At 38.4% G+C, this 25,393-nt stretch overlaps 1 protein-coding gene and 1 non-coding gene across 2 annotated transcripts; both read right to left on the reverse strand.

Moving 5' to 3' along the window:
• Positions 1 to 874: 874 nt before the first annotated feature.
• On the reverse strand, positions 875 to 24,797 carry LOC120269270 (organic cation/carnitine transporter 4-like). The gene is made up of 2 exons (XM_039276602.1): positions 24,367 to 24,797; positions 875 to 2,220 (listed from the first exon to the last, which is right to left on the reverse strand). The coding sequence occupies exons 1-2, from the start codon at positions 24,725 to 24,727 to the stop codon at positions 1,073 to 1,075; spliced, it is 1,509 nt and encodes a 502-aa protein (XP_039132536.1). The 5' UTR covers positions 24,728 to 24,797; the 3' UTR covers positions 875 to 1,072.
• Positions 7,542 to 7,648, reverse strand: LOC120269828. The gene has a single exon (XR_005539461.1). It is a non-coding gene; the product is annotated as a small nucleolar RNA R71 (small nucleolar RNA).
• Positions 24,798 to 25,393: the final 596 nt, after the last annotated feature.

Here is a 25,393-nt window from a genome sequence, read left to right on the forward strand (position 1 = left end):
AAAGGGAAGAGCTGGAGACGCGAGTTTGAGAGAAGACAAATGGCTGGAGACGCGAGTTGAGAGAAGACAAGCAGCTATAGCCCTAAGAAAAACCCACCTACTTCCTCTCACACCGCCGAAATGGGTGCAACCACAACTTCCCGTGCAAGGGCATTTTTTCGTCCATAAAATTTAAAAAACACTCCGTTTAATGCCGTTACGTACTTTGGGGGTTTGAAAATCATGGAGTGTAAAAGGAAGGGAGTTTTTGGGGATTGCAAAACTATGGGGGTGTTTTTGGCAATATGGCAAAGTTTTGAGGGTTTTTATGGCAATTCTCACTTTAAATTATTATAATTAATTATTTAAAGTATAAATTTTTATTAACATATAATTAATTAATAAAAAAAATCACTTATTAAAATAATTTAAATATGATTATTTTTAATATTTATTTATTTAAATTGTAATAATTAAAATTATTAATTAATTATATTAATTTTAAATATTAATTAAATATAAATAGAGGGGTAATATAGACATTTCTATGCTAAGGAGAGCCAAACCCCCCATTTTTTCAAGGAGTGCCACTCATCCACATGCATTAGTCCCATTACCATGAAAAAATAGTATTTCCTGGTTACCAAACATGGATTAAGGATTCATGGGATGCATGTGATTGTCACTCCCAAAAAGACAATCCATGATTAAAACGGGTCCTAAATGGAGAAGTTATAAAATCCAAATAAGATCAACAATAACTTGATGGCAATGCAGTCCTCATAACATAATGAAGATATTACTACATTGTCATACAAAACTTTAACCCATACAAAACTAACTGCAAATTCTAACTTTTATAATAGTAATAATAATAATAATAAATAAATAAATCAAAACCAAAATCAAAATAAACAGTCTACCAAATTCTACTGAACAGTATACATGTTAAAGAGACAATCATCACCCATGCCAACAAGTTTTCATCCCTGACACTAGCTCGTTCATTTTAATCATATACATTTAATCGAGTACAGCAAGGCTATCAAACTATGAAGCAATTAAGTGAAAGATACACATGAAGGAAGCATTCTCACCCGCCTTCTTTCTCCTTCTCAAGATCACCCTTCTCCAGCCCAACCATAGTATCATACAAAGGCTGGTTGAAAGTCTCCGGCAAATAAAACCCTAAAACACCACCAATTAAACCACAAGCCCCAAACACAATGAAAGGCCATTGCCCACCCAAAGCCACCACCAAAGGTGCCACAATAGCTCCAATTTGCCCAGCCTGAGTCACGCATCCAAGTACAGCATTCCTCACAACCGTCGGAAACAACTCTGCCGTATAAACAAACAAAAGGTCAAACGTTGCCGCCATGGCAAACACACCCATAACTCCACACACCATTCTTGCATCACCGTCTACCATAAACAAGCTCCCAAGAACACAAAACACTCCACTCAACCACATTGTCCCTATAGTTAAAGGTCTCCTTCCACACCATCTCAGTGCAATGCTAGTGAGTGCATAGGCTGGTGCCTCTGCAATAGCATTGAGTATGACACTCAAGTATAGGTTTGTCTTTAGATTGACCACATTCAAACTTAAACCATAGTACACAACGGAGCTGAACAAGTTGATAATTGTCACAAATAACAAACGAGTCCTTGTGATAGGAGATTTCAGCACTGTAATTATTGAGCTAGAGATGGCTTGCTGATCAGGTGTGCTTTCATTGGCTACTGTGTGATCTAAGGTTAAAGTGATGTGATTAGGAATGTAATTACCGTTGCACTTGGCGATGGACATTATTATTTTCATAGCTCTTGAGGTGTTGTTATGGACTAGATGCCATCTAAGGGACTCAGAAATGAAGGGGATGGTGGTGATGAGGAAAAGAAGGGAAGGGATGGAGGAGACCAAGTAGAGTGTTCTCCAAGAGGAAGAGATGTAGGCAAGTATGGAAAGAAGGATGGTGCCAATGGAGAAGAAGTAGAAGGTGGAGGTGCCGATGGCACCGCGTTTAGTCGGACCGACTGGTTCGGTGGCGAGGAGGAAGGCGCATAGGCCTAGACCGCCGGTGCTAATTCCGGTAATGAAGCGCAGAGCCATGTATGCTCCGTAGGATGGTGAGAATGAAGTGAGGATGCCGGAGATTGTGTTTATGATGCATGTTAAAGTTAATGTACCTTTTCTTCCGAGGAAGTTGTCTGAAAAGTGGCCGAAGATACCTGCACCTGAATATCATTGTGCATTTTTTTTGTAAGGATTTTCATTAAATTGAAATATAGGAGTTTGTGCTTTGCAGATGGAATCTAAAACTTATGGAGATCAAATTTTAATTAGAATTTATAGTAGCAATATTCTACTGTTAAAGACACTTTCACTTCTATGCAAGAAAAAAATAACTTATCATTAAAAAAATAACTAAATAAATATTTTAATAATTACGACAATAATAATGGATTAGCTAGGAAGAAATTATATTAAAGAACATGTAATATACAACTCTAGCATAATAGTACAAACACGCATGCAAGAAAACCTACATAGTTACCCACGTAATTCACTTATCCTCTTATGCACAGTTTCAATGTATATGTTGTTTTTTACATGTTTATGAGTGTATATATACAAATATAGACATATAATGACAATTTCCACTTGCATTTAGTTATTTTTTATTTTTATTGTTTTAATGCATCATATTCCATAATATTTAGGGAACAAAAGAGCATGATACATTGGATTTGATTACAAGGAAAGAAAAGAAAATACGTCAATAAAAATGATTTCGTGCTTGCTTTTCATGAAGCAAATATCGAGATTGGTGCCTCTCCAATAAATACTTGAGTATTGAAAAATAAAAAAAAGGCACTTGAATTAGAACATTATCATCATAACGCCTTTTTTGTGTAAAATTATTGAGTTCTAAATTATATATATATATATATATATATATATATTTGAAAAACCCGATAAACCTAGTCAAAGGCTTTCGTAGGGACTAAAATTAAATATTCAATTTGTGCCCCCTCATCTAGTGACAACGGGGTTTGGATTGCAATTTACAAGCCCGAACCCATAATCAAATATCTGTTACCACCACTGTGTCCAATGAATCTTGAACTCGAAATCTTTTAAATGTCTCACACCAATAATATTTACGGTAATGCCAATACCGCTAACACATAAATCATTTGGCTAAATTATAATTTTTTTTAATTAATTTATCTAGAGGGTTCCAATCTTATAAATATCTCAACCACCAATAATGTAGCTTAAAGGGGAGCACGAGACAAAGTTTGGCCAGGCAAAACCCGTCTGTCCGCTGACCTAGCTGGCTAGGCCAATTAAAAACTTAACTTGCCTCACATAGGGATCAAACCCTTGGCCTCTAAGCCCATAAACAAAAGCCTTAACTAGCAACCCTAACACAAAGTTATGATTATCTCTTGGGAAATACTTTACATATACATATACATAAATAATTGTTGGGCGTCGACTTTATTTGAACACTACCCTTAGGATCCTTAAATAGTTGCAAGGTAATGAAACCTTGTACCACATTCTTTTAATTAGTTTTAAAAATTATCATGTCTTATGCCTATAATAGTGCAAACAAGTATTTAATACAAATGGAAACATATTGAATACAACAAATTCGTAATTGTTACTACTAAATATTGCGATGCAAATCTGTATAGATGACTTCAAACATGCTTAAGTTCAATTACAAGAAGCAGAGATAGGAAGCCTTAAAGTTAGTGGCTTCTTCTTCATTTGCAGCATGATAAGTGATAAGTGCTTGTGTATAAGTAATACGAAGTATACTTTCCTTACATTGACCATTACTTTTATCAGATTTTATCGCTCATTCATGTGTATTTGTGTTCTTTTGTGCATTTAGGGTGTGGAGACAAGTTTGGATGAAAGGAAGCAAAATTAGATCGTGAACGCAATTGTTGATGAAGTTCTTGGATTGAATAAACGTGAAGACACAAGTTGTGCTCAAAGACATGTGGGTGTGTGCCAACCTCCATTGTGCTCAATTGAATATACAAAGTGGAGGGGCACAAAGGCAGTTACACTTATATGTTCTGACTTATGCAACATTATCAAGAGCTTCGTTAACGTGGTTTCATTGAAGACGCAATGTGATCTACCATATGGATGTGTGCCCATTCATGCGGTCTCGATGAAAAGAGTGGATTTGGGAGCATTTTGGCAAAGTACTGTAGTAATTACTATAGTAAAGCACTACAGCAAAATCACTATAGCATTTACTGTTCACAGCTCGTAGAAAATTGATTTCTGAAAATCCACAAGCCCGTGTGAAAATTCCACACGCCCATGTGGATACCCGATTCAAGCCCCAATAAAAGCTGCTTTTGAGGAGTCTTTGGGGATTTTTCCCATCTTTTGCTCATCTTTAGAGACCCTTACGGCTAGGGCTTGGAGTGACTTTTGCTAGGTTTTTGGAGCTGTTCTACGGCCTTCAATGTCGAATTTCTTTGGAGGAGAACTATTGGGGGAGCTTTCATTGGCATCGATTCGTCAAGCTGTGCCCTAGGTTTGACAAGGGAACCTTTGGAGAAGACGAGGTGGCTCCACAAGACCATCGATACGGTCTACGATGGGGTTTTATCTATGGATTGCATGCATTTACTCTTGATTTCATATTTGCTTGTGTATTGCTCCATGGAGAGCTAAACCCTTAGTGGGTGCTTGGACTTGTAAACCCTAGGATGATTTTGTTTCATTGACTCTTATTATGTTTCTTTAATTAATGTTTTAATTGAGTTTTAATCTTGAATGCTTGTTGAATTGATTTTCCCTTAGAGTGACACTGGGGTTGAGAATCTATCTTGGTAATCCTTGTAAATGAGTGACACTTCATTAGGGTTAGACAAAGCAAGGTTGGAGAGGGTCGAAAGGGTGAGTCGAGAGGTAGCGGAACGTCCCCTTTCCCTTCCGATGTGGTTTATCCTATCTCCACGTTCCAAGAGTTCTTTGGGGTCATGATAGAGTGAAGTGCTAAGAGACAAACTCCACTGGGCTTAGTTGCACAAGCAACAGAGTGAAGTTTTGAAGTAATCCTTATTGCTGGGGCTTAATCATGACTAGGAGTCTTTCACATGGACAAAAGGGTGATAAGTGCTTGTGTATTAGTAATACGAAGTATTCTTTTCTTACAGTGAGCATTACTTTTCTCAGATTTTATTGCTTATACATGTGTATTCATGTTCTTTTGTGCATGTAGGGTTGTGGAGACAAGTGTGGAAGAAAAAAGCCAAAGTAGATCATGAATGCACTTTGTTGATGAAATCTTGGAGTGAACAAACATGAAGACACAAGTTGTGCTCAAAGACATATGAGTGTGTGCCAACCTCCGTTGTGCTCAAGTGAACATATAAATTGGAGGAGCACAAAGACAATCACAACATGAAGATTGTCGTCAGATGTGATTTTCTTGAAAATGCAACGCGATCTACCGCATGGATGTGTGCCCGTTCATGTGGCCTCGATGAAAGTGTGGATTCGGGAGTATTTTGGCTGAGTACTATAGCAGGCACTGCAGCAAATTACTGTAGTAGTTACTGTTCACAGGCCACTGAAAAATCGATTCTTGCAGATTCACATGGGCATGTGGAAATTCCTCAAGCCCGTGTGGATGCCCTATTCCAGCCTATTTAAATCGTGACTTCAACCTATTTTGAGTATCTTTTTCCAATCTTTTGCCCATCTCCTCACCATCTTTAGAGGCTCTCACGGCTAGGGTGTGGAGAGCCGTTGGCTAGGTTTTATGAGTGGTGTGCCCTAGGCTTGATGAGGGAACCTTTGGAAAAGACGCGGATATTCGACAAGATCATCGACACGGACACCAAGGGGGTTTTATTCATGGATTGTATATCTTTACTTTCGATTTCATTATTGATTGTATTTTGTTCTATGGAGAGCTAACCCCTAGTTTGTACTTGGACTTGTAAACCCTAGGATGATATTATTTCATTGACCTTTTATTATGCTTTCTTTAATTGATGTTTTAATCGAGTTCCAATCATGAATGCTTGTTGAGTTGATTTTCCCTTAGAGTGACACTAGGGTTGAGAATCCATCTTGGTAATCTTTGTGGATGAGTGATATATCATGAGGGTTAGATAATGCTAGATTGGATAGGATTGAGAGGGTGAGTCGAGTGGTAGTGGAACGTCCTCTTTCCTCCTCCGGTGTGATTTATCTCACCTCCATGTTCCAAGAGTTCTTTGCGGTCACAATAGAATGAAGTGCTAAGAGACGAACTTCACTGGGGCTTAGTTGCACAAGCAACATAGTGAAGCGTTGAAGTAATCCTTAATATCTTGGGCTTAATTGTGACTAGGGGTCTTTCGCTTGGACCAAAGGGTTAGATCTATATTAGGGAATAGGGTTAATCACCTTGAGTCCCTAGAGCTTTAAGCAACCTTACACAGTGTGAGGTATCGAGACTGAGCGATTTCTCCACCGGGCATAGTGTAAGGTTAGTCACGGTTGGCCTTAGGCTTAGGACCATGTGTTTTAGGATTTCTATGATTCATTAAGTATCAGTTGAGAAACATAATGGTTGGTCTTGTACTTGAAACAATAGTCCTAGGGTGAGCAATGCCCGGGTGCCCCAATTTTTGTCAATTATCTCTCCTATCTTTTATTTGCGCCTCCTTCTTCTTTTCTTATTTTTATTTTCATTGATTTTGTTTACACCACTATCAATTCATCTTCATTCTAGTTAAATAGGAATCTTTGTGTTTCTGATCACTATTCCCTATGGATACGACTACCCACTCACCAGGGTATTATTACTTCGACAAACCCGTGCAGTTACGGTTCACACGCGAAAGGGCGTTGTCAAGTTTTTGACACCGTTGCTGGGGAATAGGCCTTTTGGAAATACTTTGCACTTTGATATTTTAGCTATTCATCACTTAATATATTTTACATTTTCTTATTCTTCCATTATTCTTATTTGTTTTCTTTTCTTTGGTTATAGCTCCATGTTAGGACTCTAGAAAACCCTTCTACATTGGTTGAAGGAAATCTGGACATTGAACGAAGAATTCATAGAAGTGGAAAAGAACCTGTGTAGGAATAGTCAAATCAAGCTGAAATAGAAGGTGAAGGGTCTGATAACATGGCAGAACAGAATGAGCAACATAGGACATTATCAGATTATGCCAGACACGCAGTTCTTCGCATGTAGTCTAGTATTGTGTGGCCACTGATCACGGCTCAGAATTTTGAGCTCGAGCCAGGCTTCATCCAGATGCTACAGCAATCGGCACAATTTAATGGTTTGGCCGATGAGGATCCAAACAATCACATTGAGAACTTCTTTGAACTGTGCGACATGCTCAAGATTAATGGTGTTACAGACGATGCTACTAGGTTGAGAGCCTTCCCATTTTCCTTGAAAGGGAGAGCAAAGCAATGGCTACATTCATTACCTAAAGCATCAATCACTACATGGGAGGAGATGGTAGAAGCTTTTTTTGCCAGATATTTCCCTCCTGGAAAATCCGCGAAGCTTAGGAATGAAATATCATCTTTTGTGCAAAAGGAATTGAATTCTCTATTTGAGACATGGGATAATTTCAAGGAGCTCTTGCGGAAATGTCCTCAACATGGGTTTCCTAAATGGATGATCATTCAGACTTTCTATAATGGTTTGAACCCAAGCACAAAGTAGTTACTTGATGCTACAGGAGGAGGTACCTTAGGAAGCAAGACCCCCGATAAGGCCCAACATCTCATTGAAGAAATGGCTATGAATAGTTATTAGTGGAACACAAGTGAAAGAAAGAAGGTAGCCGGACTTCATGAGATTGATGCAGTTACCTCATTGCCGGCCCAGGTTGAGTCATTGAGCAAGAAGTTAGACACTCTAACTTCTCTTAGAGTGGCATCTATGATGAGTTACACTAGGTGTGGGGGAGGACATGCTCCATCCAATTGCCCGATCTCTATTGGTGGTATATCCTCGGTGTAATAAGTGGATTTTTGTAGGGAATTCAATGAGAAGCCAAGGGAATCCATATAGCAACACCTTCAATCCGGGTTGGAGGAGCTATCCAAACCTTTCTTAGAGTAATCAAGGGTAATAGAAGACGATGGCACCACCCGGTTTCCAACAACAACAACAAGCCCCAAACATGGAAAATCGAGTTTCAGGCTTGGAGACCCAGATGACCGATCTAGAGAAAGCTTTGACCAAGTTCATCCAATCATCGGATACAAGGTTTCAATCGGTCGAAGTTACACTTCGCAACCACACAGTGTCATTGCACAATTTAGAGAATCAAGTGGGATAAATTGCGAAGTTATTATTGGAGAGACCTCATGGGACCTTGCCTAGTAACACTGAAACCAACCCAAGAGAACATGTGAAGCTGATCACTTTAAGAAGTGATCGTAAAGTTGAGGATAGGCTCCAAAGTGAGAAGACCAGTGTTGAAGCACCTGAGATCGTGGAGGTTTAGGAGAGAACCAAAGGGAAGGATGTGGCAACCCCACCCTATAAGCCAAGAATCCCTTATCCTTTGAGATTGAAGAATGACTAAAATGATGAGCAATACAAGAAGTTCTTGGGTCTATTCAAGCAGTTGCACACTAGTATCCCATTTGTGGAGGCGTTGTCTCAAATGCCTCGTTATGTAAAGTTTTTGAAGGACCTCTTGACCAACAAGAGAAAGTTAGAGGAGAGTGCATCTATGATTCTAAATGCTTCATGTTTGGTGGTGATGTAAAAGAATATGCCGAACAAGAAAAAAGACCCCGGAAGCTTTATCATTCCATGCAACATTGGCAATTTGGTTGAAGAAAAGGCATTGGCGGATTCAGGGGCTAGCATCAACGTCATGCCTTATACATTCTTCTAGAAGCTAGGATTGGGAGAGCCTAGGCCCACTCGGATGACAATTCAATTGCCGGACCGAACGGTTAGACATCCATAGGGGACCATTGAAGATGTACTTGTGAAACTTGACAAGTACATATTTTTTGTGAACTTTGTAGTGTTGGATATTAACGAGGATATCTATATTCCGTTGATACTTGGGAGGCCATTCTTGCGTACTTCCAAAGCACTCACTGACATGGACGGATGGGAGTTGACCTTACAAGTTGGTGATGACAAGTTGACATAGCGCCTCGCCGAAGCCATGCGACATTCTCTTGATTTTGATGATACTTTGTATGTTCTTGACACTACTGATGACTTAACTGATGAATACGTGCTGGAAATGATGAGTCTGGACCCGTACGAGGGGTTACTAGACCAAGAGGTGGAGAATGAAGAAGTTTTGATGCTTGGACTAGAGGACAAGATGCAAACTACCCCGGGGATCATTAAGAAGATGATCCAGAAGATGAAGCGAGCAAGGAGACATCACAAGAAACGCCCCAAGTCTAATGGGGATGTGCAAGAACGGAGTAAGGGTGACATACCCTCATGTGGTAACATGCTCAACAACTCCCCCTCTACCTTGAAAAGATTATGTTCATCATGCTTTCAGGTTATGGGTAAGAGGGAAACCTTCATCTATGAGCCCCCGTGAGTTAAGGTCAGGTATGTCAAGCTTAGTGACGTTAAACAAGCGCTTCTTGGGAGGCAACCCAAGTCTTTATTGTTTTTCTAGGTCTTAGTGTAGTACTTGCATGAATAAGAGCTTGAGTGTTGGTGTCTTAATCTTTTACATGCTTTTGTTGTGATTTTTCTCATGGATTATTGGTGTTTTCGTGTGCTTAATTGTGATTGGCGAAGTTTCTTGGTCGTTTGAGCCTGTTTTGAATGATTCTCTTGTCAGATTTTTCCAATGTCTAAGCAGGCTCTAAGTATATATGAGTATGCAGAAATTTTATGCAGAGTCTATAAATTTTTCTAAGCCATCCAAAGAAGACACACGGCCGTGGGTAAGTTCCCTACACGGGCATGTGTCTCCATTCAAAACTCATCCCGCGAGGATACAGGGGCGTGTGTCTGCCCCTGTGAATGACCTTGTGACGGTCACACGCCCGTAGGTAATTTTCACACGGGCGTCTGTTTCTCTGCAGAGTTCAGAGCGCTATCCCGAGAGCACACAGGGGCGTGTGTCTACCCCTGTAGATGACCCTGCTGAAATACGCATGGGGTGGGTAATTTCCACACGCCCGTGTGAATCTATGCAAAGAGTTCTCTGCCATCCCGAGAAGACACAGGGGCGTGTGAATACCCATCTGAGTACCCTTGTGAAGATCCACACGCCCGTGTGGAATTTCCACAGGGGCGTGTGGAATACTTAGCCAAATTTCTCAGGTTGATAGAGAAGCCACAGGGCCGTGTGGATGCCCCTGTGGGTCAGGCACAGGGCGTGGGGAATTTTCACACACAAGTGTGAATGCGTTCAAAGGCAAAATGTATCATCCCGAGAGCACACAGGGGTGACTGCCCCTGTGAAGCTCTCCTGTGGAGTCACGCGGGCGTGGGTAATTTTCACACGCCCGTGTGGATGCACAAAAAGCCAAGAGACGCGGCTTTTTCTTTAAAACCTATTCGCGTTTCTTTATAGTTTTACTCCCCAAACACTTAGAGAACACATCCTTGCACTCTCCCGACTTCTCACCATCATTTTAGAGGGATTTCATTCAAGTTTCCCGGGCATTTTCTAGTGTTTCATCTTCATCTTGTCGGTAAACCTTCATTCCCTCTCTTCTTTCACCATACTTGATTTAATTCTATTTAACCGGTGATTGTTGCTTTGTTTGGATGCTAAAATGGTTGGTGTGTGTTTTAGAGTGAATTTCTGATGTATTTGTGGATTTTTTCTTGCTGTGCGGTTTTAACGCCTCGTGGATCCACACGGGCATGTGGAATTTCCACACTGCCTTGTGGATTTCAGAAGTATTGATTCTTTTAGTGAATTTGATCAATTTTTTTAAAATTCTTGCAAACATAGCACCCAGGACAAAGAAGACGACTGGCAAACATCCCAAAGAGCACTCCCTAGAGCCGGATCACATGGAGTTTGCTATTCCCGAGCACCAGGCTCGGTTTGAGCGACTTTCGAAGCTCAAGTTCGGTCAGACATGATTCCATGATTTGAGTGCTCTTAGGGAGGCTCAGTTAGCAAATTATATGGCAAACGAGGTTGAGGGGCTCTTCACCGTCGGTAGTTGGCGTAGATTGTTGACTATTCGTGATCCTGCCATTCAGATGATGACATTGGAGGTATTAACCTCATTCGAGTTTGACCACTCTTATTCGAGCTTCAACAGCATAGATGCTATACAGTTTAGAGCTTTTGAATAGTACCATAACATAAGCGTCACGCAGTTCTCACTCTGACTAGGTTTATACGACCAGGCCAATATTGACACTGAGGAGATGAGTAGTTGCCGACCGATTATCCCGGTAGTCTAACTCCTTAGTACGCATATAGAGCTTTATGTGGCCAGGGACAATATGAGTCGGGGGTGTCTAAACCCATGTGTCTTTCTCGACCTGCATACCATTGTCTTCACGCAGTTTTGAGTAAGTCAGTGAATGGCTGTGGTGATAACACCGGTGTACTCAGTCGCCAGAAGCTGTTATATTTGTATTCGATGGTATAGAGCATGCTAAATGCGATCATAGATGCCGAGAAGATGATCGTACCCGCTCTCCTCAGCTTGGAGACTATGAGGCTCATGGGCATGATACGACGATATAGAGACAGGGTCTATGTGATGAACATATCCCCACCAGAGCCAGCCAAGGTTGAGGGCGAGGCAGCAGAGGGATCCCAGCCTACGCTTCAGCCTCAACATGAGCAGATAGAGACCTAGGCACCTCCCACAGCACAGGAGCCGCAACCAGTGCACATATTCTCCCCCACTCGAGCCCATGATTGATTTGAGAAGCTCGAGAGCATTGTAGGGGTGCTACAGGTAGATTTGGCAGAGGTTCATTCCATTAAGGCCGCGAGCCACACTGAGGTGATGGCACGTCTCGACATACTATAGCAGCTACTAGAGCAAGACGTGACCTCACCATTTGTGGTGAGACATCGCACTCCTCCGGCATCCACACCACTACCACCACCACCACCAGTGGATCCACCGGTTACAGCATCTTCTCCAGCAGCAGGGCAGACAGCAGATGACATCGACGCTTGATGGGTTTCTATTTTTCTTCGTTCTTATTTTTCCATATTTCATTTCAGTATTATGTTTTGGACTTGTATCACTCTAAAAGAATCTTCCTTCTGAGTTTATCTTTTATTTTTGTTGTCTCGAGTTGTATTTCATTGCTTTATCTTTATATACTAGAGTTTTATTTTGTTTTTGTTGAGCTTCACTGAACCCCCTTGTGTATGCGTGCAGATAGCCTTGTGAGTATGGAAATTGAGGTATAGTCATAGATATGGTCACTGTAATTTTCACATGGTCGTGTATGCTCGACAACCTATTGGGACTCAACTCTCAAGAAACATAGCTCCATCAAACGTGCCATTAGGAGTTTAGGGGAGTATTGTTTCAATTGCCCACCTCCACATATGTTTCTTTTGATTGCTTTATATGTAATTGTACTTGTATGCGTACATTGAGGGCAATGTACATCCTAAGTGTGGGGGGTTCACATTTCACATGTTCTATACTTATGCGTTGATTGTGGATGCTCATTTAGCCAATGGCGGTTCACCTTAGTTGCAATGGTTGCATTCGTTTAGGAGAATTTTTTAACATTGAATTTTCTCATGCTCTAGTTTTTACATGGATTATTTGGAATTTTTGCCCAATTGACTCTTGTTGCACTACTCGCTCATTAAACCTTGTATAAACTCAAGTTCAATGTTTAAGGGACTAGTTTAGTTGCTCTTTGTTTTTAGTTTCTTTGGAAAAAAAATAGTTATGTTTGTTTGTTCATTAGAGGTGGAAAGAGCTACCACCTATGAAGTATGAAGGTACTCTCATAAGTCGGATACTAGTTATGCCCTAAAGAGAAAGAGCTATCTTATGGGATGAATGAAAGCTACTACCCCGGTAGAAAGAGCTACCACCTTGAAAGTGTAGAACCCACCTTAGCGGCCGCTTCACAAAGGGCTACCTTAAAGGATGTGTGAAGCTACTACCATCTCTTTTCTTTCTTTTTATACATAAATAAGTCCCTCTAACTTAGAGCTTTGAGGAGTATACGGTGGGTTGACTTGAGTGAATGTACACACACTTACATGATATCGGGTTTGTTGTCCTTTTTTATTCGAGTTTTTAGCTAGAGCATTGATTTTTCTTAGTCGGTGTTAAAATTTTCCTTACTTGCAGAATGCTTCCCTTGCTTGCTTTGGTGAACATAAGGCCAAGCACTTTTAAGATTTCCTCCTTTTATGCTTCAATGTTTTATTTTCGCTTGAGGACAAGCAAAAGCTTAAGTGTTGGGGAGTTTGATAAGTGCTTGTGTATTAGTAATACGAAGTATTCTTTTCTTACAATTAGCATTACTTTTCTGAGATTTTATCACTTATACATGTGTATTTGTGTTCTTTCGTGCATATAGGGTTGTGGAGCCAAGTATGGAAGAAAGAAGACAAAGTAGATCGTGAATGCACTTTGTTGATGAAATCTTGGAGTGAACAAACGTGAAGACACAAGTTATGTTCAAAGACACATGAGTGTGTACCAACCTCCGTTATGCTCGAGTGAACATATAAATTGGAGTGGCACAAAGGCAGTCACACTCATTTGTTCCGACTTGTGCAATGCTAGCAAGATTGTCGTCAAATGTGATTTTATTAAAGATGGAACGCGATCTATTACATGGATGTGTGCCCGTTCATGTTGCCACTATGAAAGTGTGGATTCGAGATTGTAGCAAATCACTGTAGCAAATCAATGTAGTAGTTACTGCTCACAGACTATTGAAAAATTGATTTCCTCCAGATTTACATGGGCTTGTGGAAATTCCATACGCCCTTGTGGATGCTCGATTCTAGCCTATTTAAATCATGACTTCAGTCTGTTTTGAGTATCTTTTTTCCCATCTTTTGCCCATCACCTCACCATCTTTGGAGGCGCTCACAGCTTGGTTTGGAGAGGCGTTAGCTAGGTTTTAGGAGTGATTCTACAGCCTCGAACACCGCATTCCTCCGGAATATAGTGATTGGGGGAGCTTTCGTCGGCATCGATGAGAGAACCTTTGGAGAAGACGCGGCTACACCAAACCAAGGGAGTTTTATTCATAGATTTCATACATTTACTTTTAATTTTATTATTGATTGTATTTTACTCTATGAAGAGCTAAACCCCTAGTGGGTATTTGGACTTGTAAACCCTAGGATGATATTGTTTTATTGACCTTTTATTATGCTTTCTTTAATTGATGTTTTAATCAAGTTCCAATCTTGAATGGTTGTTGAGTTGGTTTTCCCTTAGAGTTACACTAGGGTTGAGAATCCATCCATCTTGGTAATCTTTATGGATGAGTGACACACCATGAGGGTTAGACAATGCTAGATTAGAGAGAGTTGAGAGGGTGAGTTGAGAGGTAGGGGAACGTCCCCTTTCCCCTCCGGTGTGATTTATCCTACCTCCACGTTCCAAGAGTTCTTTGTGGTCACAATATAGTGAAGTGCTAAGAGACGAACTCCGCTAGAGCTTAGTTGCTCAAGCAACAGAGTGAAGTGTTGAAGTAATCCTTAGTATCTGGGACTTAATTGTGGCTAGGGGTCTTTCGCCTGGACCAAAGGGTTAAATCTATATTAGGGAATAGGGTTTATCACTTGGAGTCCCATAGAGCTTTAAGCAACCTTAAATAGTGTGAGGCGTCGAGATTGAGCGATTTCTTCGCGGGGCATAATGTAGGGTTAGCCACGGTTGACCTTAGCTTTGGGACCGTGTATTTTAGGATTTCCATGATTCATTAAGCATCAGTTAAGAAACATAACGATTGGTGTTGCAATTGAAACAATGGTCCTAGGGTCAGCAATGTCCGGGTGGCCAATTTCTGTCGATTGCCTCTCCTATCATTTTATTTGTACCTCCTTCTTCTCTTTTTATTTCTATTTTCATTGAGTTTGTTCACACCACTATCGATTCATCTTCATTCTAGTTAAATAGCAATATTTGTGTTTCTGATCAGTATTCCCTATATATACGACTACCCAGTCACTAGGGTATTATTACTTCGACAAACTCGTGCACTTGCAGTTCACACGCAAAAAGGGCGTTGTCGAAGGGTTAAATCTATATTAGGGAAATATGGTTTATCACTTTGAGTCCTAGGAGCTTTAAGCAACCTTACACAGTGTGAGGCGTCGAGAGCATGCCTTTCCGCCGGGGCATAGTGTATAATTAGTCACGGTTGACCTTAGGTTTGGGACCGTGTGTATTTAGATTGTCACGACTCATTAAACATCAGTTAGGAGGCATAATGATTAGTATTGCACTTGAAACAATAGTCCAAGGTTGAGTAATGTCCAGGTACCCGCATCTTTCTATCGATTACCTCTCCTTATTTCTATTGTGTTTCCTTTCTCTTTTCTTTATTTTATTTACATTGATTTTGTTCACCCAAATCACAAATCGATTCACTTGATAGCTAAATAGCATCACTACTTGCTTCCTAACAACTATTCCTTATTTATACGACTACCTACTCACCGGGGTACTTTATTACTTCAACAACTCTTGCACTTGCATTACACACATGCAAGGGATGTGTCAAGTTTTTGGCACCGTTGCCAGGGAATAAGCATTTTAGAAGCATTTTGCACTTTACTATATTAGCTATTCATCACTTGTTCTATTTCACATTTTCTTATTCTTCCATTGTTCTGATTTGTTTTGTTTCTTTCTTTGATTTCAGGAAAGATGATCAACACAACCGAAATAGTTGATACAATCATGGGAATAGTTTAAGACATAGAACAAAAGATGCAGTTGTTTGCAATACAGTCCACTTCATATTGTTTCATACAAGAGCAAACCACAATCAGTCATCATGTAGAAGAATCAGTTATTGATCACATTAATGAGATTCAAGATCAAAATCATGAGCTAGACAGTATGTTGGATCTGTTTGTAAAGTCAGCGTTGTCATCTATGAGCTATCATTTGGAAGGAAATTTGGAAAGGGCCCTTGCTCAGTTTGATTCTTTCTATCAAGAACAAATTCATGAAATTTTCTCATTGGGAGTTTCGAATGCAGTCCAGGAAACTTGTGAGACAGAAAAGGTGGACATTGTTGAGGATTATTTAGACTCACATATACAAGAGATCGGTTCAGAGAATGGTCTCAAGCAAGATTCAACACAGTTCGAGAAAATTGATAGACTAAAGGAGAACAGATTGCGACTATCCATTGAGGAACCACCCGAGTTGGAGCTCAAAGCTTTGCCGGCACATTTAGAATATGCTTTTCTAGTTGAATGGTCAAAGCTCCCTGTCATTGTAACTTCAAACCTCTCTATAGATCAGAACGATAAGCTTGTGAACATGTTAAAGAGACATAAATTGCACTCATAAAATTCTAATGAAGGATAATTACAAGTTTGTGTTTCAACCTTAGAAAAGATTGAATCCGAACATGAAGGAAGTTGTTAAACCAGAGGTAGTGAAACTGTTAGATGTAGGGATTATATATCCCATCTCCGAGAGTGCTTGGGTGAGCCCAACTCAAGTAGTGCCGAAAAGAGGAGGAATGACAATGGTGAGAAACGAAAGGAATGAGTTAATTCTGGCCAGAACTGTCACAGGGTGGCGTGTATACATTGATTACAGGAGGTTAAATGATGCAACTCAAAAAGATCATTTTCGTTGCCATTTATTGATTAGATGTTGGAGCGATTGGTCGGGCATCAGTTTTATTGTTTCCTTGATGGTATGTCAAGATACTTCCAGATTCCTATTGGCCCAGAAGATTAAGAGAAGACAACATTTACTTGCCCCTATGAGACCTTTTCTTATAGAAGAATGCCTTTTGTGTTGTGCAATACACCAGCAACATTCCAACATTGCATAACTGCTATTTTTGATGATCTCCTAGAAGACATCATGGAAGTGTTCATAGATGATTTCTTGGTATTTGGAGATTCCTTTGACATTTGCTTAAGAAATTTGGAGAGAGTGTTGGTGAGATGAGAGGAGACAAATCATGTTCTTAATTGGGAAAAGTGTCACTTTATGGTCCAAGAAGACATTGTCCCCGGTCGCAAGATTTCCCAATTTAGGATGGAAGTAGACAAGGCAAAAATTGAAGTCATAGACAAACTTTCACCACCACCAAATGTGAAAAGAGTTCATAGTTTCTTGGGACACACGGGTTTCTATAGGAGGTTCATCAAGGAATTTTCGAAAATCACTCAATCGTTGACAAAACTCCTTGAAAAGGATGCTCTTTTTGATTTCATGAATGATTGTTTAGTTGCTTTTAAATGTGGTGGAGTTTGATAAGTGTTTGTGTATAAGTAATATTTAGTATACTTTCCTTACATTGAGCATTACTTTTATTAGATTTTATTGCTCATTCATGTGTATTTATGTTCTTTTGTGCATTTAGGGTTGTGGAGACAAGTTTGGATGAAAGGAAGCAAAAGTAGATCGTAAACGCAATTGTTGATGAAGTTCTTGGATTGAACAAACGTGAAGACACAAGTTATGCTCAAAGACATATGGGTGTGTGCCAACCTTCATTGTACTCAAGCGAAAACACGAAGTGGAGGGGCACAAAAGCAATTACACTCATATGTTCCGACTTGTGCAACATTATCAAGAGCTTCGTCAATGTGCTTTCATTGAAAACGCGACGTGATCTACCACATGGATGTGTGCCCATTCATGCGGCTTGGATGAAAAAAGTGGATTTGGGAGCATTTTTGGTGAACTAATGTAGCAGTTACTGTAGTAAATCACTATAGAATTTACTGTTTACATCTCGCAGAAAATTGATTTCTAGAAATCCACACGTTCTTGTCGAAAATTCCACACGCCCGTGTGGATGTCCGATTCCAGCTCCTATAAATACCGCGTTTTGAGGAATCTTTGGGGATCTTTTTCCCATCTTTTGCCCATCTTTGGAGGCGCACATGGCTATGGTTTGGAGGAGAACTATTGGGGGAGCTTTTGACGACATCGATTTGGCAAGGTTTGCCCTAGGTTTAACAAGAGAACCTTTGGAGAAGACGAGGTGGCTACACAAGACCATCGATACAGACTACAAGGGTGTTTTATCTATGGATTGCATGTATTTACTCTTGATTTCATATTTGCTTGTGTATTGCTCCATGGAGAGCTAAACCCCTAGTGGGTCCTTGGACTTATAAACCCTAGGATGATTTTGTTTCATTGACTATTATTATGTTTCTTTAATTGATGTTTTAATTGAGTTTCAATCTTGAATGCTTGTTGAATTGATTTTCCCTTAGAGTGACACTAGAGTTGAGAATCTATCTTGGTAATCCTTGTGAATGAGTGACACTTCATTAGGGTTAGACAAAAGCAAGGTTAGAGAGGGTTGAGAGGGTGAGTCGAGAGGTAGCGGAACATCTCATTTTTCTTCCGATCTGGTTTATCCTACCTCCACGTTCCAAGAGTTCTTTGCAGTCATGATAGAGTGAAGTGCTAAGAAATAAACTCCACTGGGGCTTAGTTGCACAAGCAACAGAGTGAAGTGTTGAAGTAATCCTTATTGTTGGGGCTTAATCATGAGGGGTCTTTCGAATGGACCAAAAGGTTAGATCTATATTAAGGAATAGGGTTTATCACTTGGAGTCCCTAGAGCTTTAAGCAACCTTACATAGTGTGAGGCGTCGAGAGCATGCCTTTCCGCCGGGCACAGTGTAGGGTTAGTCATGGTTAACCTTAGGTTTGGAACCATGTGTATTTGGATTTCCACGACTAATTAAACATCAGTTAGAAGGCATAATGATTAGTCTTGCACTTGAAACAATAGTTCCAGGGTGAGCAATGTCAGGGTACCCCATCTTTCTATTGATTACCTCTCCTTATTCCTATTGCGTTTCCTTTCTTTTTTCTTTATTTTATTTGCATTGATATTGTTCACCCAAATCACGAATCGATTCACTTGATAGCTAAATAGCATCACTACTTGCTTCGTAACAACTATTCCCTATGGATACGACTACCCACTCACCAGGTTACTTTATTACTTCCACAACCTATGCACTTGCGGTACACACACACAAGGGGTGTGTCAATAAACACACAAACGATAGTCCTGGAGAGTTTGAGACCAAAAACAAAACCTAGGTAGACATTAATGAAAATGACTAAGTGAGTGCACGGAAACTTCGATTCAAAGTAAGAGAATTGTACGGACTCTGATTTCTCTCATACCCAAAAGAATATATATAGGTAACTTAATGATGAGCACATGAAATATATTTTTTTCATACTATAAACTCATGAAATTAGTTTTTCTTTTATCATGAATTTCTCTACTTTTGTGTTTTGTTGAATATTTTGTGTCTATTAAGCATGTAATTAGGTATTTTGGGACAAAAATTGAATGTTGGAGTGAGTCAGAAGAAAATGAGACAAAATAGTTTCATAAATACTATAGCAATAATGTAGTAGCACTGTAGCAGTGCAAAAATTTCAACCTGAAATGAGTATGATCAAATATCCCAGAGCACAGGTGTGCTTATTACGTTTTTTCATATGTTAGCTAATTTTCGAGTCCCAAGTGCTGCTATTAATCAACATCAGTCAAACACACCCAAAACACAAGTGTGTACTATGTTTTTCACCTAGACCATAAAACCCAATGGCTAAGTTTTATTTGTGATATTTTAGCCAAATCTCAAAGGGGTTGTGATGGTTGCAATCAGAGGTTGAAAACAGTTAATCCAGGACTAGTTGACACCGCTCCTTTACCTTTTGGGTTCAAGAACAATAGTATTGCCTTCTCTAATCTGGAGTTTCCATCAACATAATCCGTGACCCGTCAGGACCATTGGGCTAACCTATAAAAACCGGTTGTGTTGAGCAGACCAGACCCGAACCTAGCGAGTTACGCCAGTTGCTGAGCCGGTTCCGGATGACCTAATATGTGTATTTGTCATGTTGGCATTTAATTTGGAAGACAATGTTTAATAATATGGTGTAAAATTTGATTTCAAGTCACGAGTAGTACATAATGAATAGGATGGACCCAAAGAAGCAATGTTAAACCAAAACAAGGAAGATAGAGCTATCTCAATATCAAGAACAAGGAAACAAGTCAGACATAACACCTTATAGTCCCTTTACGACCACACTTTATGGTCGTAAACCTCATCTAGAGAACCTTGCGAGTATGCTTATGCCTATAAATAGGAGCATAACTTCCAGAAAGAGGGTCTTACGAGCAAGACTTATGTCAATAAGCAGGAATGTAAGGTCCATCTAAAAGAGTTTACACGAAGCACATACACTTGTAATAGAGGTCATAAGCATTATTAAAAGAAGTTTACGGCCCAACACTTATAATGGAGGTCACTTAAGATCGTAAGTCGCCTGAAAAAGGGTTAAGTATAAAAATTTTTACTGAGAGTTATGGGGGAATGACCTTCAAGCCTTTCTCCATCAATCCAGCAACTTGGAGGGTCTCATTCATAATCTAGGGCATCATTATAACCGTCAAGAGTGTTCTCAATAACATTTGTGGCAGATTAGTGGAAAATTCATCAGTATTCCAAGGCGCCGAAGAGAGAAGAGAGTTTTCATTGTTTTAATTTACTTTTCTCTCATTAATTATATTATATGATTGTTCTTCTCTAATGGAGAAATTCACTTCTTAGTGTTTGGGCATGGATAGAACCTAGGTTTATATTTTTTATGGACAATAGTTATAGACTTTAGAGCTTTTATATTAATTGATTGCAATGTGTTTAATATTGAATTTGATTATGTATTATAATTGTCTTGAATTCTTTTGTCACAAAAGCCAGAGTTTATGATTGTTATACTTGTATGATAAATCAAGAGATCCATCCAGTCTAGCAAATCACAATTGAAGGGGATCATGAGTCCACCTAGAAATATGACACTTCGGGATTAAGATACATTTCCCAGTGATTCTCCGGAGTGAGTTCACATAGGATTCCGAGTGAAATGCAATCTAGAGAGCAGGTATTAGGAAGTGATTCCAAGCTAACTTCGTATGGAATTAGGGTCAATAGCCCCTCAATAGAGGGATTAGCTACTCATTGAATTCGTGTCTTATTCGGATAAAATCCATCGACTGTAGTCCAATCATAGGGTAGTCTGCATTAGCTCCGTATGAGACTAGTTATTGTTTCACCTTGACAAAAGAGACAATATGGTTAGGAACTCTTTCGGTTTTAACTTTATTGTAATATCTTGTGCAACTTTATCCGGACTTAATAAACTCTAGAGGAAATCTATGGCCGAACACCCTAACACCCTTCTCACATGCTTGATTTGCTGCAATTTTCCTTTTGTTCTCATTCTTAGTTTCTATTTCATTTTTTATCACTCACAACTTCAATTAGATTAGTTGACGGCTATAGACCTAATACTAGTATTCTCTAGGGGTAAGTATCACTGGTGGCCACAAATGTTTCGTAAGTATAACGCTGTAGCCACATACGTTTTTTTTGTAACGATGTGGCCACAAAACTTGTCTCCGATCACACTCATGGCCACTAGTTCATGTTTGGGGGTTGTTTCCGACGAAAGTGCTGAGGTGGCCAATTATAGAGCCATCAACGTCGAACGCCACCTCAGCACCTTCGCCGGAAACAGCCCCCAAACATGAAATTGTGGCCATGAGTGTGACCGGAGACAAGTTTCGTGGCCACATCGTTACAAAAAAAACGTATGTGGCCACATCGTTATATTTACGAAACATTTGTGGCCACCAGTGATACTTACCCTATTCTCTAGTTCCTCGTGAATCTTTAAACCCTGATTTCAGTATGTGCACTTGCGTTTTCGTAGGTGACATTAATCCCTATCATGACCCTAAAGTGACCTATGACCTACTGGGTCAACTTGGCCCCACAGGCAGACACTGTTAACTAACATATTACAATACATAAGTATTTCAGACTATGTTATAACTATTTAATTATGTTGAATAGTTTGCTATGTCCCCTATATTCAAGTTAAATTTCTCCAAGCAAACTAGTTTTCACACTATGTTTAGATAGTTACTGAAATATTGTTGTCATATGATCCTTTGTTTGTGTTGCAGATTTTTATTAAATTCTCCATCAAAAATATCAGAGTCCTCCGGCAACAAGTTTGGATCGAATAACTATTATGTTTTTTTAGGCATACTTGCTTGTTTCATTGCTGTAAAGTTGTGAAGCCATTGTCTATGCTCTCTCTATTTAAAAAATATATAAGCAATTCCTTGTCTGAATCTTATTGAAACTCAATCTAGACACTTGAAAATTGTTAGAATTTGGTTATTTTAAATGTCAGTAAATCCATTTTTTGTGATGTATATAAATACTTTATATATGACAGTATGAGAGAAAATTAAGGGAGAGGACCTCAATTGGGTTTCAAATATTGTAAGAACGAGTGTTTTCATTCCTATGACGCCCCTCTATTCTATCATTTGACATCGAAACTATTTTTCTCATTAATAGGTGATAAGTGCTCTCATTTAAAAATATTAAAGAGACATATAAATATAAAAATACATTAATTATAATGATTTCATAATTTTTTAAAGGTTTATCATATAAAGTTTGTTAATATACATGATAATAATGACCTATAACATACGTCTAAAATTATATATTAGAACCAAAATCCCAAATGATAAATGTCCACACTATGATCAATAGTAAATAAATAATATTTTAAAGTACCACGGTATAAAGTTTCAAATCCACATCTATCTACTTATCGTTAAAATAAGAAATCACTGCATAATGTAGTAATTCTCCAAAATTGTTTTAAAAATATCTTTATATGTAGGGCACAGTCGTAAAAATATATAATGTAAAATAAAAAATATTTAACAAATAAGGCATCCAAAGAAGCATTTACTTAGAATTACTCCTTTTAATATTTAAAAATAAATAGATAAAAAAAAATACAAATAACTACTAAATTAAAAAATAAATGAATGAAAAAAAAAACTTTAAATATGTTGACTCAGCGCGAAATTTATTTTATTTTGTTTAACTAATGAGGTGATGATAGACTTACCAAGTCATCATCACAACAACAAGATATTAATGAAAAAAAACACATGACAGCAAATTTTCCAAAAAAAAAACCAAATGTCCCAAACATCATATTGGAAAGACATAGCTCAATATCTTTATTTAGTTGACTCCACTATAACAATGATAATGAATAAGCTGACGTGCATGTACGTGGTTGGTAGGAATGGTATATTTATGTATCTTTTTTTAATAATAATATTGGTGATTCAAAATTGAGCTGTCCAAGTCAGTCTGGTGTGTTATCTCCATCAACTATTCACTGAGAGTTGCAGATAATATTTTATCATATTTGCTAGATGTTGAGGGTTTGTTATTTCCATCAACTACTCACCAAGAGTTGCAGATAATATATTTATCATATTCGCTCGATGGTGAGGGTGATAACAAAATACTATGTATCTATAATAAATAAATAGCAAAGTACTGAACTAAGTCGGAGACATTAACCAAATCGAAGGAAAACAAGCAAAATTTTTACAAAAATATTATATTTATATATATTTGATTTATATTAAAATATAGCGCTAAGTTAAAATTAATACTCGTACTTTACATCACCTTGAAGGGTCTATTTTATCTAAGTCAAAATATAATGTATGTTAAATTTTCCAATTTTCTATTGAACTTTATTTTACCTTTTTTTAATTATTTTAAAAAAAAATTATTACCTAAAATATCTCATTACATTATCAAATAAATAATTCAACAAATATCTAGCATTGATGTTTAGAACCCTCACAATAGTTATTTTACTTAAAATACACGTGTGATGCTTGTTTCAAAGTTTCCAAAAATTGTGAACGCCTTAATTCTGTTCGATCGTCATGATGAGTGAGCATTAAAAACAGTTTGATTCCTGTAGGATGTATGTTGAAACATAAATTAAATATATAAGTAATTCAGATAACCCAATTTTTCTTGTTTTGATATGTAGTAAAATAAAATAATAACTTTTCTGTTGCCTAAAGAGGGCATACATAACTTTAACTTATAATTAAAATGAGATTTTGAGATTAAATAATAAATATTAGCTCCAGAGACCAGAATACTAACTCTCATGAATACATATCTAAATTAACCTTTTCAAAAACCTTTCAAAATGTAAATGACTAAAAAGAGAGTAAGCTATCTAAAACAATATACAAGCAGATATAGCAAGAACAAAAGAAAGAGCAACAGTAAATAACTTACCAACCATCGAACCAGCAAAGAAGGCAGATTGAACAAGCCCAACCTTGTACTTGGAGTCACAAACAAGGCCCCACTCGGCAGCCGTTGACGTGCCGGGGATGAGCGCGCACATGCTCTGAGAGCACCGTAACTCGGCGGTGCAGGACCATGTAGGCTCACGGTCGGCAAAGATAACGACCATGGTGTGCAACGCGTTGAGAGCCCATGCAATGCTGGTGAAGATGAAGTTTCTTAGCTGCCATGGACCAAACTCACCGGCGTAGAGACGGAGCATGTCGTCGACTCCAATGGCTTGTTGATCATTGTTGGAGTTGGGGATAGATGGAGAGAGAATGGGGATTGAGAGGTCAGAGCTTGCCATGGTTGTTCAGTGGGGGGATGCGTTTTGGAAACTTCTTCAAATAATTTAGAGATGAAGGGAACGAGTGCAATGTGGGCCGTACAATGTGATTATTATGATAAAGAAAAGCTTTAAATTATGAATTTTGTATAATTATTAGTTATTAATGTGTGTTTCATCTAGTATTATTTTAAGCGTTGTTTGTAAGGAATAGAAGGTTTGTGGGCATTAAAAAAAAAGGGGCTGTTTATATTGAAGGAGTGGGTAGTACTGGGATGGGATCAATTATTATCAATAATGATATATTTGTCAAAGATTGAATGTAAAACTATTAGATTAGAAAGGGACACTGAATATCTATGGTTAAAAAATTTTACTACCCTAAAATTGAGGGAACAGGAATAAATAAACAATATTTATAGTGAATCGATATTTTTATCTTTAATTAAGATTTAGTTAAATAATAATCATTAATTTAAATAATTAATTATAATAATTAAAATAAATAATAATTAATATAAATGGAGTTGCATAAATATTTAACTATAATAATTGAAATAAATTATAATTAATATAAATTTGTTATTTAAATATTTAATTAGGGCCATTTAACCAAGTAGCCCCTTTTTTTTTATTAAACCAAATGGCCCTGGGCCATTTTAATTATCAAAATGGCCCTAGGACCAT

Source organism: Dioscorea cayenensis, chromosome 9 (assembly GCF_009730915.1).
Source record: "Dioscorea cayenensis subsp. rotundata cultivar TDr96_F1 chromosome 9, TDr96_F1_v2_PseudoChromosome.rev07_lg8_w22 25.fasta, whole genome shotgun sequence".
NCBI classification, from domain to species: domain Eukaryota; kingdom Viridiplantae; phylum Streptophyta; class Magnoliopsida; order Dioscoreales; family Dioscoreaceae; genus Dioscorea; species Dioscorea cayenensis.

Excerpts from the sequence above, each read along its gene's own strand:
- LOC120269270 (XM_039276602.1), bottom strand. The coding sequence starts at position 24,727 with ATGGCAAGCTCTGACCTCTCAATCCCCATTCTCTCTCCATCTATCCCC. Across the intron at positions 2,221-24,366 it reads CTTTGCTGGTTCGATGGTTG|GTGCAGGTATCTTCGGCCAC; the intron begins GTAAGTTATTTA and ends AATGATATTCAG.